This window comes from Scyliorhinus torazame, chromosome 21 (genome assembly GCF_047496885.1).
Source record: "Scyliorhinus torazame isolate Kashiwa2021f chromosome 21, sScyTor2.1, whole genome shotgun sequence".
Lineage (NCBI taxonomy): Eukaryota > Metazoa > Chordata > Chondrichthyes > Carcharhiniformes > Scyliorhinidae > Scyliorhinus > Scyliorhinus torazame.
In genome coordinates, this window is record NC_092727.1 from 73,467,932 (window position 1) to 73,486,827 (window position 18,896).

The window sequence follows — 18,896 nt, forward strand, 5'->3', positions numbered from 1 at the left end:
GACGATGAACATCTTGCCAAGGTCATCCCCACACCCCCACTACTTGCCTTCAAACAACCGCGCAACCTCAAACGAACCATTGTTTGCAGCAAACTACCCAGTCTTCAGAACAGTGACCTCGACACCACACAACCCTGTCATGGCAATCTCTGCAAGACGTGCCAGATCATCGACATGGATACCACTATTACACGTGAGAACACCACCCACCAGGTACGCGGTACATACTCGTGCGACTCGGCCAACGTTGTCTACCTCTTACGCTGCAGGAAAGGATGTCCCGAAGCATGGTACATTGGCGAGACCATGCAGACGCTGCGACAACGAATGAACGGACATCGCGCAACAATCACCAGGCAGGAATGTTCCCTTCCAGTCGGCGAACACTTCAGCAGTCAAGGGCATTCAGCCTCTGATCTCCGGGTAAGCGTTCTCCAAGGCGGCCTTCAGGACCCGCGACAACGCAGAATCGCGGAGCAGAAACTTATAAGCCAAGTTCCGCACACATGAGTGCGGCCTCAACCGGGACCTGGGATTCATGTCGCATTACATTCATCCCCCACCATCTGGCCTGCAAAATCCTACCAACTGTCCTGGCTTGGTACAATTCACACCTCTTTAACCTGGGGTTACCCCATCTCTGGATCTGTAAAGATTTAATCACCTGCTAATGCTCGCATTCCAAGCATTGTTTGGCATCTTTGAATTTGTCTATATATGTGTTTCTGGAACAGACCTCTTCATTCACCTGAGGAAGGAGCAGCGCTCCGAAAGCTAGTGACATCGAAACAAACCTGTTGGACTTTAACCTGGTGTGGTAAGATTCTTGGCAGTGTGGATGAGCAGAGAGATCTCGGTGTCCATGTACGTAGATCCCAGAAAGTTGCCACCCAGGTTGAGAGGGTTGTTAAGAAGGCGTACGGTGTGTTAGCTTTTATTGGTAGAGGGATTGAGTTTCGGAGCCATGAGGTCATGTTGCAGCTGTACAAAACTCTGGTGCGGCCGCATTTGGAGTATTGTGTGCAATTCTGGTCGCCGCATTATAGGAAGGATGTGGAAGCATTGGTAAGGGTGCAGAGGAGATTTACCAGAATGTTGCCTGGTATGGAGGGAAGATCTTATGAGGAAAGGCTGAGGGATGTGAGGCTGTTTTTGTTTATCATAGAATTTACAGTGCAGAAGGAGGCCATTCGGCCCATCGAGTCTGCACCGGCTCTTGGAAAGAGCACCCGACCCAACGTCAATACCTCCACCCTATCCCCATAACCCAGTAACCCCACGCAACACTAAGGGCAATTTTGGACACTAAGGGCAATTTATCATGGCCAATCCACCTAACCTGCACATCTTTGGACTGTGGGAGGAAACCGGAGCACCCGGAGGAAACCCACGCATACACGGGGAGGATGCGCAGACTCCGCACAGACAGTGACACAAGCCGGAATCGAACCTGGGACCCTGGAGCTGTGAAGCAATTGCGCTATCCACAATGGTACCGTGCTGTTAGAGAGAACAAGGTTAAGAGGTGACTTAATTGAGGCATACAAGGTGATCAGAGGATTGGATAGGGTGGACAGTGAGAGCCTTTTTCCTCGGATGGTGATGTCTAGCACGAGGGGACATAGCTTTAAATTGAGGGGAGATATATATCTGACAGATGTCAGAAGTAGGTTCTTTACTCAGAGAGTAGTAAGGGCGTGAAATGCCCTGCCTGCAACAGTAGTGGACTCGCCAACACTAAGGGCATTCAAATGGTCATTGGATAGACATATGGACGATATGGGAATAGTGTAGATGGGCTTTAGAGTGGTTTCACAGGTCGGCGCAACATCGAGGGCCGAAGGGCCTGTACTGCGCTGTAATGTTCTATGTTCCATGTTCTAAGCTGTAACGCAGCCGGATAGAACATAGACCATTACAGCGCAGTACAGGCCCTTCGGCCCTCGATGTTGCGCCGACCTGTGAAACCACTCTAAACCCCATCTACACTATTCCCTTATTGTCCATATGTCTATCCAATGACCATTTGAATGCCCTTAGTGTTGGCGACTCCACTACTGTTGCAGGCAGGGCATTCCACGCCCTTACTACTCTCTGAGTAAAGAACCTACCTCTGATATCTGTCTTATAACTATCTCCTCTCAATTTAAAGCTATGTCCCCTCGTGCTAGACATCACCATCCGAGGAAAAAGGCTCTCACTGTCCACCCTATCCAATCATCGGATCATCTTGTATGCCTCAATTAAGTCACCTCTTAACCTTCTCTTTAACGAAAACAGTCTCAAGTCCCTCAGCCTTTCCTCATAAGATCTTCCCTCCATACCAGGCAACATTCTGGTGAATCTCCTCTGAACCCTTTCCAATGCTTCCACATCCTTCCTATAATGCGGCGACCAGAATTGCACGCAATACTCCAAATGCGGCCGCACCAGAGTGTTGTATAGCTGCAACATGACTTCATGGCTCCTGAACTCAATCCCTCTACCAATAAAAGCTAACACACCGTACGCCTTCTTAACAACCCTCTCAACCTGGGTGGCAACTTTCAGGGATCTATGTACATGGACACTGAGATCTCTCTGCTCATCCACACTACCAAGAATCTTACCATTAGCCCAGTCCTCAGTCTTCCTGTTATTCATTCCAAAATGAATCACCTCACACTTTTCTGCATTAAACTCCATTTGCCACCTCTCAGCCCAGCGCTGCAGCTTATCTATGTCCCTCTGTAACTTGTAACATCCTTCTGCACTGTCCACAACTCCACCGACTTTAGTGTCATTTGCAAACTTACTCACCCATCCTTCTACGCCCTCTTCCAGGTCATTTATAAAAATGACAAACAGCAGTGGACCCAAAACAGATCCTTGTGGTACACCACGAGTAACTGGACTCCAGTCTGAACATTTCCCATCAACCACCACCCTTTGTCTTCTTCCAGCTAGCCAATTTCTGATCCAAACTGCTAAATCACCCTGAATCCCATGCCTCTGTATTTTCTGCAGTAGCCTACCGTGGGGAACCTTATCAAACGCTTTATTGAAATCCATATACACCACATCAACTGCTTTACCCTCATCCACCTGTTTGGTCACCTTCTCAAAGAACTCTATAAGGTTTGTGAGGCACGGCCTACCCTTCACAAAACTGTGTTGACTATCTCTAATCAAATTATTCCTTTCCAGATGATTATACATCCTATCTCTTATAAACCTTTCCAAGATTTTTCCCACAACGGACGTAAGGCTCACTGGTCTATAGTTACCAGGGTTATCTCTACTCCCCTTCTTGAACAAGGGGACAACATTTGCTGTCCTCCAGTCGTCTGGCACTATTCCTGTAGACAAAGATGAGTTAAAGATCAAGGCCAAAGGCTCAGCAATCTCCTCCCTAGCTTCCCAGAGAATCCTAGGATAAATCCCATCCGGCCCAGGTGACTTATCTATTTCCACACTTTCCAGAATTGCTAACACCTCCTCCTTATGAACCTCAAGCCCTTCTAGTCTAGTAGCCTGAATCTCAGTATTCTCCTCGACAACATTGTCTTTTTCCTGTGTGAATACTGACGAAAAATATTCATTTAGCACCTCTCCTATCTCCTCGGACTCCAAGCACAACTACCCACTACTGTCCTTGACTGGCCCTACTCTTTTATTCCTGACATAGCTATAGAAAGGGTTATCCATGATCCTACCTGCCAAAGACTTCTCATGTCCCCTCCTGGCTCTTCTTAGCTCTCTCTTTAGGTCCTTCCTAGCTAACTTGTAACTCTCGAGCGCCCTAACTGAACCTTCATGTCTCATCTTTCCATAAGTCTCCTTCTTCCTCTTGACAAGTGTTTCGACTGCTTTAGTAAACCACGGTTCCCTCACCCGACCACTTCCTCCCTGCCTGACAGGTACATACTTATCAAGGACACGCAGTAGCTGTTCCTTGAACAAGCTCCACATTTCCATTGTGTCCATCCCCTGCAGTTTTCCTCTCCATCCGATGTATCCTGAGTCTTGCCTCATCGCATCATAATTGCCTTTCCCCCAGATATAACTCTTGCCCTGCGGTATATACCTAAAGTAAACATAATCAAATTGTGGCCACTATCACCAAAGTGCTCACCTACCTCCAAATCTAACACCTGTCCTGGTTCATTACCCAGTACCAAATCCAATATGGCCTCGCCTCTCGTTGACCTATCTACATACTGTGTCAGGAAACCCTCCTGCACACATTGGATAAAAACGGACCCATCTAAAGTACTCGAACTTTAGCGTTTCCAGTCAATATTTGGAAAGTTAAGTCCCCCATAACAACTACCCTGTTGCTTTCGCTCCTATCCAGAATCATCTTTGCAATCCTCTCCTCTACATCTCTGGAACTTTTCAGAGGCCTATAGAAAACCCCTAACAGGGTGACCTCTCCTTTCCCATTCCTAACCTCAGCCCATACTACCTCAGTAGACGAGTCCTCATCAAACGTCCTTTCTGTCACCGTAATACTGTCCTTGACTAACAATGCCACCCCTCCCCCTCTTTTACCACCTTCCCTGAGCTTACTGAAATATCTAAATCCCGGCACCTGCAACAACCATTCCTGTCCCTGCTCTATCCATGTCTCCGAAATGGCCACGACATCGAAGTCCCAGGTACCAACCCATGCCGCATGTTCACCTACCTTATTCCGGATGCTCCTGGCATTGAAGAAGACACACTTTAAACGACCTTCCTGCCTGCCGGTACACTCCTGCAACTTTGAAACCCTACTCATGACCTCACTACTCTCAACCTCCTGTATACTGGAGCTACAATTCAGGTTCCCAAGCCCCTGCTGAACTAGTTTAAACCCTCCCGAAGAGCATTACCAAATTTCCCCCCCAGAATATTGGTACCCCTCTGGTCCAGGTGCAGACCATCCCGTTTGTAGAGGTCCCACCGACCCCCGAATGAGCCCCAATTGTACAGAAATCTGAAACCCTCCCTCCTGCGCCATCCCTGTAGCCACGTGTTAAACTCCTCTCTCTCCCTATTCCTCATCTCGCTATCACATGGCACGGGTAACAACCCAGAGATAATAACTCTGTTTGTCCTATATCTAAGTTTCCACCCTAGCTCCCTGAATTCCTGCCTTACATTCCCATCCCTTTTCCTACCTATGTCGTTGGTACCTATGTGGACCACGACTTGGGGCTGCACCCCCTCCCCCTTAAGGATCCCGAAAACATGATCCGAGACATCACGCACCCTGGCACCTGGGAGGCAACACACCAACCGTGAGTCTCTCTCGTTCCCACAGAATCACCTAACTATCCCCCTAACTATGGAGTCTCCAATGACTAATGCTCTACTCCTCTCCCCCCTTCCCTTCTGAGCAACAGGGACAGACTCTGTGCCAGAGACCTATACCCCATGGCTTACCACTGGTAAGTTCCCCCTCCCAACAGTATCCAAAGCGGTATACTTGTTACTAAGGGGAATGACCACAGGGGATCCCTGTACTAACTGCTTCCTCCCAGCCCCTCTCACTGTCACCCATCTATCTTTATTCTTCAGAGTAACTACATCCCTGAAGCTTCGATGTATGAGCAACTCTGCGTCCCGAATAATCCGATGTTCATCCAACTCCAGCTCCAGTTCCCTAACGCGGTTTCTGAGGAGCTGGAGATGGGTGCACTTCCCACAGATGAAATCAGCAGGGACACTGACGGCGTCCCTCACCTCAAACATCCTGCAGGAGGAACATTGAACTACCTTCCCAGTCATCCCCTCTAGATAAAAAAAAAGAAAGAGCTTACCTGTTATTCACTCCCCTTCTCAGCAAGCACTCACTCAGCAACCTCTGCACCCCGCACGATAACACCGGAGGGAAAATAAATAAAAACTACTTACCAGTCACCAGCCAATCCCTTACCTGCAGGCTGTGATGTCACGGTTCAACTTTCCACTTCTACCTGCCCTCGAGCCTTCCTTTTGATCCTTACAGTTTTGATTAGAGGAGGGGAAACACTTAAGAAGTGTTTCGAGTTTAAGTGTCACTTGACAAGAGCTCCTCTACAAACCACTTCCAAGTTATGGTGAGCACACGGACGTATACAGATTTCCCCTGCATCTGCCAATCAGAGGCTCTGCTCTACTGCCCTCTGCTGGATGCTTGTCTTCACTTGAACAGCTAGGGTCTCTGGTTAAGGTATGCCTCCAAGTTAGGGTGAGCACATGGATGTATGCAAATTTCCCCTGCAACGGCCAATCAGCAGCTCCGCCCTACTGCCCTCTGCTAGATGCTTGTCTTCACTTGAACAGCTAGGGTCTCTTGTTCAGGTACGCAACCAAGTTAGGGTGAGCACACGGACGTATGCAAATTTCCCCTGCAATGGCCATTCAGCAGCTCCGCTCTACTGCCCTCTGCTGGATGCTTGTCTTCACTTGAACAGCTAGGGTCTCTTGTTCAGGTACCCCTCCAGGTTAGGGTGAGCACACGGACGTATGCAAATTTCCCCTGCAACGGCCAATCAGCAGCTCCGCTCTACTGCCCTCTGCTGGATGCTTGTCTTCACTTGAACAGCTAGGGTCTCTTGTTCAGGTACACCTCCAAGTTAGGGTGAGCACACGGACGTATGCAAATTTCCCCTGCAACGGCCAATCAGCAGCTCTGCTCTACTGCCCTCTGCTGGATGCTTGTCTTCACTTGAACAGCTAGGGCCTCTTGTTCAGGTACGCCTCCAAGTTAGGGTGAGCACACGGACATATGCAAATTTCCCCTGCAACGGCCAATCAGTAGCTCCGCTCTACTACCCTCTGCTGGATGCTTGTCTTCACTTGAACAGCTAGGGTCTCTGGTTCAGGTACGCCTCCAAGTTAGGGTGAGCACACAGACGTATGCAAATTTCCCCTGCAACAGCCAATCAGCAGCTCCGCTCTACTTCCCTCTGCTGGATGCTTGTCTTCACTTGAACAGCTAGGGTCTCTTGTTCAGGTACGCCTCCAAGTTAGGGTGAGCACACGGACGTATGCAAATTTCCCCTGCAACGGCCAATCAGCAGCTCCGCTCTACTGCCCTCTGCTGGATGCTTGTCTTCACTTGAACAGCTAGGGTCTCTTGTTCAGGTATGCCTCCAAGTTAGGGTGAGCACACGGACATATACATATGCAAATTTCCGCTGCAACAGCCAATCAGCAGCTCCGCTCTACTGCCCTCTGTTGGATGCTTGTCTTCACTTGAGCAGCTAGGGTCTCTTGTTCAGGTACGCCTCCAAGTTAGGGTGAGCTCACGGACGTATGCAAATTTCCCCTGCAACGGCCAATCAGCAGCTCCGCTCTACTGCCCTCTGCTGGATAGGATGCTCTCTATGGCACATCTCTAGACATTTGTGAGAGTCGATGCCGACATGCCGAATTTCTTTAGCTTCCATAGGACGTAGAGAAGTTGTTGGGCTTTCTTGACTGTTGCATCAATGCTAGTGGACCAGGACAGACTGTTGGTGATGGCGACCACCAGGAACTTAGAGCTATCGACCATCTCCACTTCGGAGCCATTGATGTAGACGGGGTTGTCATGATATCCACATTAGCATATCATGGTGCAATCACACACACACTGATGGACAGGTAGTTGGACCAACCAACACACACACAACATCGCAGCCAATCACCAGTGAGAGCACATGCACTATAAAACAGGGAACACCACAGTTCCCGCTCATTCTACCAGGAGATAGCTCAGAGCACAGAGCTCACAGCATGCCATTCAGACATACACCATGTGCTGAGTGGCTCACCAAGATAGTGAAAGGGCTGGGTCCACAGGTTAGCTGGTGAAGCACGAACCTCAGCCAGCAATTATTAGTTGTTATTGTTTAAGGCAATAAAACAGAGTTGTACGATCTACAACTGTGTTGGTTCATTTGTGTATCGGAACACCCAACACGACAGGGGTGTGTGTCATACTACGCTTCCTGAAGTCAACGATCAGTTCCTTGGTCTTTCCAACATTTAGTGTTTTTGGTACACCATGCAGCCAGGTGATCTATCTCCCTTTTGTAGTCTGATTCGTCGTTGTTTGATATACGACCCACCACAGTCATATAATCTGCAAACTTATAGATTGAATTGGAGTTGAATCTTGCCACATAGTCATGTGTGTATAGGGAGTAGAGTAGAGGACTGAGAACACATCCTTGCGGGACCCCGGTGTTGAGAAGTATTGTGGAGGAGGTGCTGTTACCTATCCTGACAGATTGCAGTCTGTTGGTGAGGAAGTCAAGGAGCCAGCTGCACAGGGAGGGGTCAAGTTCAAGGTTGCAGAGTTTTATTTGTCTTGTTGGGATAATGGTGTTGAAGGGCGAGGTGTAGTCTATGAACAGCAGCTTGACGTAGGTGTCCTTGTTGCCGAGATGTTCGACTGTTGATTGTAGGGCCAGAGAGATAGCATCTGCTGTGGATCAGTTGCCGTGGTAGGTGAACTGCAATTAGCTTATTCTATGAATAATGTTTGAAGGAAATTGGACAGATAATCGAGGAGGTGAAGTTGTAGGATTAGAGGCTAAAAGGGAGCCTGTGAGACTTACACAACCTCTCTTTCAAAAATACAGCACAGGTATAATGGGCTGAATGGCCTCCTTCTACACCCCAGGTTTATAGGGTTTAATAAAGCAGATTATAGCGGGCTAGAGTGTTGGAGTACGTGAACGGTCCGAGTGTGGGGAGGGTCCGAGTGTGGGGAGGGTCCGAGGGTGGGGAGGGTCCGAGCGTGGGGAGGGTCCGAGCGTGGGGTCTGGCCCGCGATCGGGTCCCACCGATCGGCGGGCCGGCATCTCCAGCCCTGGCCCTATTTTGTTACGCGGCTGGCCCCTGAACCCCCGCTCCATGTTGTGTCGGGCCAGTGCATTGAGGAAGCCCCCCGCGCATGTGCGGGTTGGCGCGGCGCCATTGTGTATGCACGGGTTGGCGCGACGCCCAGTTGGTGCCAGGTAGTGAGGCTGGAGCGGCGTGAACCGCTCCAGCACTGTGCTGGCCCAGTCGTGTCCGTGCCCATTTCGCGCCATCGTGAAGCGTGACGGCGTTCACGACAGCGCGGACACTCTGCCTCCATTTCCGAGAATCCCGCCCTTATGTTCAGCTCAGGGGAAAGTGCATAACTTCAAAGTTGATGTGGCGAACTGGGTAACATCCTATAGTGCGAATATAGGAAGGCAGTCTTAGTGAAAGATGTGTTTAAAATGATGCAAAACATTTAATAGCGTAGCTTCATAGAAATACCATCTGCTGAGGTGCTCCAGGGCAATGGGGAATCACTTTAAAATTCTGGTACAATTCTTTTGGACTAGCTCATAAAAGCGTAAGGAGTGTTTGGAATTCCCACTTCCCAAAAGGCTGAGGATACCGAGTGGCAATTGAATTTTTCTGACCGAGGTTGCTAGATTTTGCAAGGTTCGGGCAACAAACAACATATCTAGTTTTATGGTGGTGCATTTAACACAATAAAATATCTCAATGGATATGGAAACAAGGGTGATTGGAGTTGAGTTACAGGTTAACTATGATCTGATTGAATGGCAGAACTTGCTTGAGGGGCTGAGTGTCCTCCTGTTCCTTTATTGACTCATAATTGCCGCAATTAGAATCCATATCAGTGGAGATTAAGACTAACAAGGGTCAGAAAACGGTGGGGTGAGTAGTTCACAGGCCACCTGACATTAAACAACAAATTATTGGGCTTTGTGATAATATGGAAGACTTTAATATAAGCTGGGACTGATCAAGTAGATAACGCTAGGGCAGCACGGTGGCGCAGTGGTTAGCACTGCTGCCTCACGGCGCCGCGGTCCCAGGTTCGATCCCGGCTCTGGGTCATTATCCATGTGGCGTTTGCACATTCTCCCCGTGTTTGCGTGGGTTTCACCCCCACGACCCAAAGATGTGCAGGGTAAGTGGATTGGCCATATCTTTTTATTAAAACAGTAAAAAACATATACAAGGCCAAACGGTACAAACACTAATTTTGTGTTGGAGAAACTGGGTACCCTCCCCTCAGTGCCAATGTACGGGGAGGGGGGGTGGATATTCTGAAGGGGTTGGTGGGGAGAGAGGGAGTCGGGGTGTTGGTGGAGGGGGGGCCCAATAGAGCACTGCCTGAACTATCTTCGGAGGCAGAAAAATAAAAGAACCTTCAATTAAGATGTGCCAGATTCTGGGAGTCCCCCAGCAGGGGTGAGGGGTGACACACCAGACTAAATTGCCCCTTAATTGGAAAAAATGAATTGGGTACTCTAAATTTTTTTAAAAAGTAGATAACGCTGATCTGGAAAATGAATTTGTAGAATCCCTTCGCAAAAGTTACCAGGAGCACTATGTGGGGGAAAGATCTCGGGAGACAGCAATTACTGAGCAATCATTGGGCAATGAGGCAGGTTTAATTAGCAGTTTCATAGTAAAAGATTATCTGGGTAAAAAGAGATCATAATACAATTGAATTCCATTTAAGTCGGGAAGTGACAAAGGCGAGGGGAGTCCGACGAGTAAACAAAAGATGTTTATTTCTAAGAATAACTATTTACATGGGTCCCGATTGAACCTCACCGGGTCCTCTCTATGTCGGTCGGTTCCGGACTGGCTGACCTTTTATATAATACGGTTGTCAGCCCCGTAGTTAGCGGGGGTGCTCATACTCCTCGAGCCACATGGGGAAAACAATCAACCTCGCTCCCTGTGTCCTGTGCAGGTTATTACACATACCCACAAGGAAATCTGCTAGAGCTGCTGGGGAGGGTTTATACTAAGCTTGTCAGGGGGGTGGGAACCCGAGAGGGAATTCTGATAGGAGAGAAGCCTGACATCAGTAGTAGGGAAAATGCAAATCATTTTTGACAAACCTGTTGGAGCTCTTTAAGGATATTACTAGCAGAATGGATAAGGGAGGGAGGGGAAACCAACAGATGTGGTGCATTTTGGGGGTCATAGTTTGAGGATAAGGAGTAAACCTTTCAGGACTGAGGTGAGAAGAAGTTTCTTCACCCAGAGATTGGTGAATCTGTGGAATTCACTACCACAGAAAGTAATTGAGGCCAAAAGGTTGTGTAATTTCAAGAAGGAATTAGATATAGCTCTTGAGGCTAAAGGGATCAAGGGATTCATAGAGTTATCCATAGAATTTACAGTGCAGAAGGAGGCCATTTGGCCCATCGAGTCTGCACCGGCCCTTTGGAAAGAGCACCCTACTTAAGCCCACGCTTATGGAGAAATGGGGGGAAGGTGGGATCAGGGTATTGAATCATAATGAATGACAGAGCAGGCTCGAAGGGCCGAATGGCCTCCTCCTCCTATTTTCTATGTGTGTTTCTATGCATGTTTCTATTTGGATTTAATGAAGGATTTCAATAAGACCCTACACACAGGGTGGAATTTAACAGCACTGTGGCAGTGGGGACGGGGCAAGCTTTTCAAATGACCCGAAAATCCCATCTGCAGAAAGGGCTGTAAAATTCAGCCTGTAGGTTTAGTAAACAAATTCAGAACACATGGGATAGGGCTATCTACTAGCATGGATTGAGAATTAGTTAATAAACACTTAATAAACACATAGCAGAGAGTCGGAATAAATTTGTCTTTTTCAGGATGACAGGCTGTGACCAGCGGAAATGAAAAAAATGAAATGAAAATCACTTATTGTCAATAGTTGGCTTCAAATGAAGTTACTGTGAAAGGCCCCTCATCACCACATTCCAGCACCTGTTCGGGGAGGCTGGTACAGGAATTGAACCATGCTGCTGGCCTGCTTTCAAAGCCAGCGATTTAGCTCTGTGCTAAACCAGCCTCGATACTGTCATGAGTAAATACCCCAGCTATTCACAATCGATAACAATGATTTGGGTGTGGGGACTGAAAGTAATATTTCTGAATGTGATTCAAATGCAAAACTAGGTGGGAATGTCAGTTGTGAGGAGGAGATGTGAGGGGGATCTCATAGAAACCTATAAAATTCTAATAGGACTAGGGTAGGTGCAAGGAGGATGTTCCGATGGTGGAGGTGTCCAGAACCAGGGCTTACAGTCTGAGGAGAAATTTCTTCACCCAGAGAGTGGTCAGCCTGCAGACTTTGCTACCATGGAAAGTAGTTGAGGCCAAAACATTGTATGTTTTCAAGAAGCAGTTAGATTTAGCAGTTGGTGCAAAAGGGAACAAAGTATATGTGGGGAGGGGATGGCAGGATCAGGCGATTGAGTTGGATGATCTGCCATGATCATGATGAATGGCGGAGCAGGCTCAAAGGGCTGAATGGCCTCCTCCTGCTCCTTTTTCTATGTTTCTATGATACAAAGAGGATTCAAGGGGATTTCGACAGTGAATAGGCAAGAATGTGGCAGATGGAGTATAATGTGGATAAGTGTGAGGAGTAATGGAGATGCAGACTGTTTCTTGAACGGTGGGAGAGTAGTGGGAGAGTAGGAAGTGTTGATGTCCAAAGGGACCTGGGTGCCCTCGTTCATGATTCACTGAAAAATAACATGCAGGTGTAACAAGCAATCAGGAAGGCAAGCAATATGTTGCCGCTTATCACAAGGGGATTTGAGTATGGGAGTAAAGATGAAGCTTGGTTGAACAACACCTGGAGTTGTGTGCACAGTTTTAGTCTCCTTACCAAAGGAAGAAAATACTTTCCACAGAAGCCATGCAGCAGGGATTAACCAGACAAATTTGTGGGATGGCAGGACTGTCCTTTGAGGAGAGATTGAGAAGATTGGGTCTCTATTCCCCAGAGTTTAGAAGAATGAGAGGTGATCTCTTTAGAACAGAAAAAATTCTTAAAGGGCTTGACAGGGTAGGTCCAGGAAGGATGTTTTCACTGGGTGCGGATAGGAACGGGAAGTCGAGAGCTTAGGGACACAGTCTCACAATAAGGTGCAAACCATTTATGACTAAGGTAAGGAGGAATCTCTTCACTCAGAGGGTGGTGAATCTTTGGAATTCTCAACCTCAGCGATCTATCACTGAGCATGTTCAAGGCAGAAATAGTTGATTTCTGAATATTAGTGACATCAAGGGATATGGGGATACCATAGTTGACACTAAATGATATTCCATTAAAAAACAAAAACTCAGCAAAAAAGATCCATCTAGACTTATGAGGGATTTAAACTTCCCCAGTAATAATACTTGAATACTTGTGATGTCAGACAAAAGATTAGTAAGTGAGATAAGAGTGAATCGAGTTATGGGTAACATATTAACACGGTGCAAGATTGATTAATGAACAGGAAGCAAAGAATAGCCACTAATGAAACATTTTGCTCTGGGCAGGCTGCAGCCGGTGGAATGTTGCACGGATCAGTGTTGGGGCCTCAGTTATTTCATATCAATCTATATTAATGACTTAGAATAATAGACCAATGTAACTAAGTTTGCAGACGACACAAAGCTAGCTGGGAGTGGAAGCTGTGAGGAGGACACAAAGAAGTTGCAAAGAGATTTGAACAGGTTAAGTGAGTGGGCAAGAAGGTGGCAGATGGAGTGTAATGTGGGGAATTGTGTGATTTATTCACTTTGGTTGTAAGAATAGTAGGGAAGAATATTTTTTAAAAGGCACGTAACTTGTAGATGTTGGTGCACAGAGAGACTTGGGTGTATTTGTACAAAAAACTTAGAAAGTTACCATGCAGATACAGCAATTAGAAAGGCAAATGGCATTTTGGCCTTTAAAGGAAGGGGATTGGGGAACAGGAATGAGGAATTCGTACTACAGTTTTACAGTGGCTTTGGTGAGAGGACCCCTGAAATACTGTGTACAGTTTTGTTCTTCATTTCTAAGGAATAATATACTTACATTAGAAGGTACTGAAAAACACTTTCACCTGGTTGGGGAATCTTATTACTTCACTCAAAGGGTTTGATGCACAATCAATTACTCTCAAGACAAGATGAGTCATAACTAATAGGCTTTAATCTGCTAGAACTCTTCCCCAGCAGCCGTACCGGTCGACCATTCGGTCCATCTCTCATTGGAAGACCGAGACCCCGTTCGTGACACCGAAGGGAACCCTTAAAAAGTGATAGAGCCGCCCATCTGCTTCGAAGGCAGTGTACTGGCGGTCCCCATGACGGAGGGGTAGCTGGTGGTAGGCAGACTTGAGATCCACCGTGGAGAAAACCTTGTATTGCGCGATCCTGTTCACCAGGTCGGCTATACGGGGGAGAGGGTACGCATCCAGCTGCGTAAATCTGTTGATGGTCTGGCTGTAGTCAATGACCATCCTGTGTTTCTCCCCGGTCTTTACTACCACTACTTGAGCCCTCCAGGGGCTGTTGCTTGCTTCGATGACCCCTTCCCTCAGCAGCCTTTGGACCTCTGACCTGATGAAGGTCCGGTCCTGGGCACTGTACTGTCTGCTCCTGGTGGCGACGGGTTTGCAATCCGGGGTGAGGTTCACAAACAGGGAAAGCGGGTCGACCTTAAGGGTCGCGAGGCCGCAGACAGTAAAGGGGGGTATAGGGCCGCCAAATCTAAAGGTCAGGCTTTGCAGGTGGCACTGGAAATCCAGCCCAAGGAGGGTGGCTGCGCAGAGGTGCGGCAGGACGTACAGGTGGAAATTGTGGAATTCCCGGCCTTGGACAGAGAGGTTCGCTAGGCAGAACCCCTTTATCTCCACTGCGTGTGACCCGGAGGCCAGGGAGATCCTTTGGTTTACGGGATGGGTGACAAGAGAAAAGCGCCTTACCGTGTCGGGGTGAACAAAGCTCTCCGTGCTCCAGGAGTCGATCAAGCACGACATCACATGGCCGTTAATGGAGATCGTCGTGGTAGCTTTCGCAAGCGTCCGGGGCCGACTCTGGTCCAGAGTCACCGAGGCCAGGTGAAGTAATTGAGAGTTTGAGTTCTGGTCGGGCAGCGTGTAGTCGGCTGTGCTGGGGGCCTGAGGCCCCATCCAAGATGGTGTCAGCCATGGGTCGCACATGGAGTCCGGGGACAAAGAAGATGGCGGCGGCGAGGGACAAAATGGCGGCGCCCACCCGTCCAGCGTGGTGGCCGGGGGGCAAAATGGCCACGGCCGCAGATCGCACGCGGCCTGAGGATAGGTGGGTGGTGGTGGGCTTAGGACGGCCGGGGCCTGAAAAGGGGGCTGCCGATAGTCACTGGAGACCACGGCCATGGCGCGGGCCTGGCAGACCCCGACATAGTGGCCCTTCTTGCCGCACCCTTTGCAGGTGGCGGTGCGGGCCGGACAGCGCTGGCGGGGATGATTCGCCTGCCCGCAGATGAAACAGCGTTTTTTGTCTTTCCGTGGGGGTGTCGGCGGCTGTCTCGAGGTAGCCCTTAAAGCACGCCAGCCAATGTTTAAAGATAGCAGCAGAGTTGTCCGCGTGGGGGCTGAGCTGAAGGCACTCCGGTTTGATATGGAGATCCATCCTTTCATTGAAGTTGTAGCAGATTAAGTTGATGCGTAATCAATTACTCTCAAAACAAGGTGAGTCATAACTAATCGGCTTTAATCTGCTAGAACTATTCCCCAGCAGCTTCAATACAGAAAGTGAAGGCTGCTGGGACGGCATTGGCTCTTATACTCCGCCTCTCAGGGCGGAACTATGTACATCGGCCAATGTTCGACTCCTGGGTCTAGCCAATGGTCATCCACCTCTCAGGTACCGCAATACCTGGTATTACCACAGGGTTGTGAACCTTTTGAATTCTCTGCCCTTGAGAGCTTGGATGTTTTGCCATTAAATATATTCAAGGTTGTGATCGACAGATTTTAATTTCTCTGGGAATCAAGGGATACATTTTTTAAAATTTGTTCATGAGATGTGGACATCGTTGGCTGGGCAAGCTTTTATTGTCCATCCCTGAGGGCATTTGAGAGTCAATCACATTGCTGTGGGTCTGGGTCACATGTAGGCCAGACCGGGTAAGGATGACAGATTTCCTTCCCGAAAGAACATTTTATTTTATTTTATTTTTTTAAAAAAAATTTAGCGTACCCAATTCATTTTTTCCAATTAAAGGAAAATTTAGTGTGGCCAATCCACCTACCCTACACAACTTTGGGTTGTGGGGGTGAATGTGCAAACTCTACACAGACAGTAACCCAGAGCTGGAATCGAACCTGGGACCTCGACGCCTTGAGGCAGCACTGCTAACCACTGTGCCACCATGCTGTCCTTTGATTTGATTTATTATTTTCACATGTATCAGTATACAGTGAAAAGCATTATTTCTTGCATGCTCTCCAGACAATGCATAGGAAGGAAGGAGAGACTGCAGAATGTAATGTTACAGTCATAGCTAGGGTGTAAAGAAAGGATCAACTTAATACGAGGTAGGTCCATTCAAAAGCCTGATGGCAGTAGGGAAGAAGTTGTTCTTGAATCGGTTGGTACGTGACCTCAAACCTTGATATCTTTTTCCTGACGGAAGAAGGTGGAAGAGAGTATGTCTGGGGTGCGTGGGCCTTAATTATGTTGGCTGCCTTTCTGAGGCAGCGGGAGTTGTAGACAGAGTCAATGGATGGGAGGCTGGTTTGCATGATGGATTGGGCTACATTCACAACCTTTTGTAGTTTCCTGCGGTCTTGTGCAGAGCAGGATCCATACTAAGCTATGATACAACCAGAAAGAATGCTTTCTATGGTGCATCTTTAAAGGTTGGTGAGAGTCGGCTGGGGGGGTCTACCTCTGCTTCTATTCCTTGTGTTGCTATCAAACAATTGTCTTTGGGCCCTGACACAAACTCTATTCGGTCGCCAGAATCTGATTATACACAACATTGCCCCAGTTTGACTCCAAGGCATGTTGGGGAGATCAGTGATTGCTTTGGGAATGTCAGTGATGAGTCAGATAGTGGACGATTAGCATGGACGACAGTGCTCCTGGGTGACAGTGTGAATAAGAACAAAAATCTACCTGCTTTCTGTCTTTGGGTTGGAGATTTGCAGAGCCCAGGATACGAATCGAATTGATGAGTTTTGTCAAGGTTTTATTAGTAAAATTGTCCTTGATGTCATCAAACAGTAGCTTTGCAGATTTGGCCCAAAGTTCCACAAAGTCCTGTTGTTCCAGGGAGGCATTGATCTGTGTATCATAAATAAGACCACACATTAGTACAGTAACATTAAGAGCCTGCTTGTACTGAACTCCTTTGTCACCAGCTTCACTCCATCTCTCTTTGTGGCAAGGCACAACACTTTCAGCTACCTTGTCCAAGATGGTTGACCATGAAGGCAACATGGCTGCCCTTCATCAGAAATATTGAACAGAGTATACTGGATAGCAATTGGAATTAAGGATTCTGAGCCAATTGTAGGGGCCTTGCTGCAACCAGCTAAGACCAGCTCAGCATAGACCAAGGATAGAGTGTTTATCCAGTGGTTAGCACAGTTGCTTCACAGCTCCAGGGTCCCAGGTTTGATTCCTGGCTTGGGTCACTGTCTGTGCGGAGTCTGCACGTTCTCCCCGTGTCTGCGTGGGTTTCCTCCGGGTGCTCCGGTTTTCTCCCACTGTCCAAAGATGTTAGGTGAATCGGCCATGCTAAATTGCCCTTAGGTTAGGTGGGGTTGCGGGGATAGGGTGGAGGTGTGGGCTTAAGTGGAGTGCTCTTTCCAAGGGCCCGTGTAGAATCGATGGGCTGAATGGCCTCTTTCTGTACTGTAAATTCTATGACTTCTGAATCGTGCAGTCACTCCTGTCCACTCAATTCCACATCAAAATCATACATCATGTCCTATGAGCCAGTGGTGTTTTAATGCTGGCCTTTATTTTCATTGTGAAATCCGAGTGAATCTCTGAATGTTTATGCGCCTGGGTGTTTTTCAGTAAAATAGATCCAGAGGAATAGATTTTGATTGGTTACAGAATGGCAAAATGGAGGCTATTGCCCAAGGAAAGGAAAGAGTTTCATTCATACAACATCTTGTGTGATGTCTCTACACTTTACAACCAATCCCACCCTGACTTGGAAATATAACACCATTCCTTCACTATCGCTGGGTCAGAACCCTGGAACGTCCTCCCTAACAGTGTGTGGGTGTATTGTTGTGCATTCATGTTTGTCCTAGTTGGAACAAGGTCACTTTAAGAGTCAATGCATGATGTTTTGATGATATCATCGCCAGTTTGGACATAACAGTCAGTCTTTCTTTACAGCCTGTTGAGTAAACACCTTTCCAATAACACTCTTATTTGTTTGCCTGTGCCTTCATGGCCTACAGATACCACTAATCAAACTGGCAATGAGGAGGTCGGAACCACACTGGCAGGCTCCTGAAGGAAAAAAATAGAAAAATAGTCGATCCATGTGTGGGCACCTGAAAAGGATTTGGATGCTAAAACTTTGGAACACCAAACGTGTTGGCGGAGGATACTAAATATCGATAGCAACCATTGAAGGAACCAAAATTCAAACACAGATTTTGTGGAAAACAACATTGAACATTGCCATGTGCTCTGCCTGGAAAGACCTAGAACAGTGCTCCCTCTACTGTGAGCAGCAAGTCAAGTAACAAATGCCCTGCCACAATTAATTGAGAGCGAGGGGAGTTTTGCAATACCCCTTTCAAAACTCGGAAAGGAATAGGCTGAGCTCAGGGTTACCTTGTTTAAACTTCTTTAAAAGTTGAGATCGCACTAAAACCATTGTGGCAAATTTGTGCTTATGCAAGCCTTCCCATAGTAAAATGGCAGGAGTTTTTGGCATCATAGAATCACAGAATTTACTGTGCAGAAGGAGGCCATTCAGCCCATCGAGTCTGCACCGGCCCTTGGAAAGAGCAGCCTACTTAACCCAGTAACCCCACCTAACCCTTTTTGGACACTAAGGGCAATGTAGAATGGCCAATCCACCTAACCTGCACGTCTTTGGACTGTGGGAGGAAACCGGAGCACCCGGAGGAAACCCACGCAGACATGGGGAGAACATGCAGACT

General features: G+C 47.8%; 1 protein-coding gene across 1 annotated transcript in view; it reads right to left on the bottom strand.

The window, feature by feature from the left end:
- The window catches only part of ace (angiotensin I converting enzyme (peptidyl-dipeptidase A) 1), a 534,228-nt gene that overhangs the window by 428,395 nt on the left and 86,937 nt on the right, over window positions 1-18,896 (bottom strand). The window contains exon 2 of the mRNA XM_072486945.1: window positions 16,879-17,046. Within this exon, the coding sequence (XP_072343046.1) occupies window positions 16,879-17,046 (168 nt within the window). The remainder of the gene's footprint in view (window positions 1-16,878; window positions 17,047-18,896) is intronic.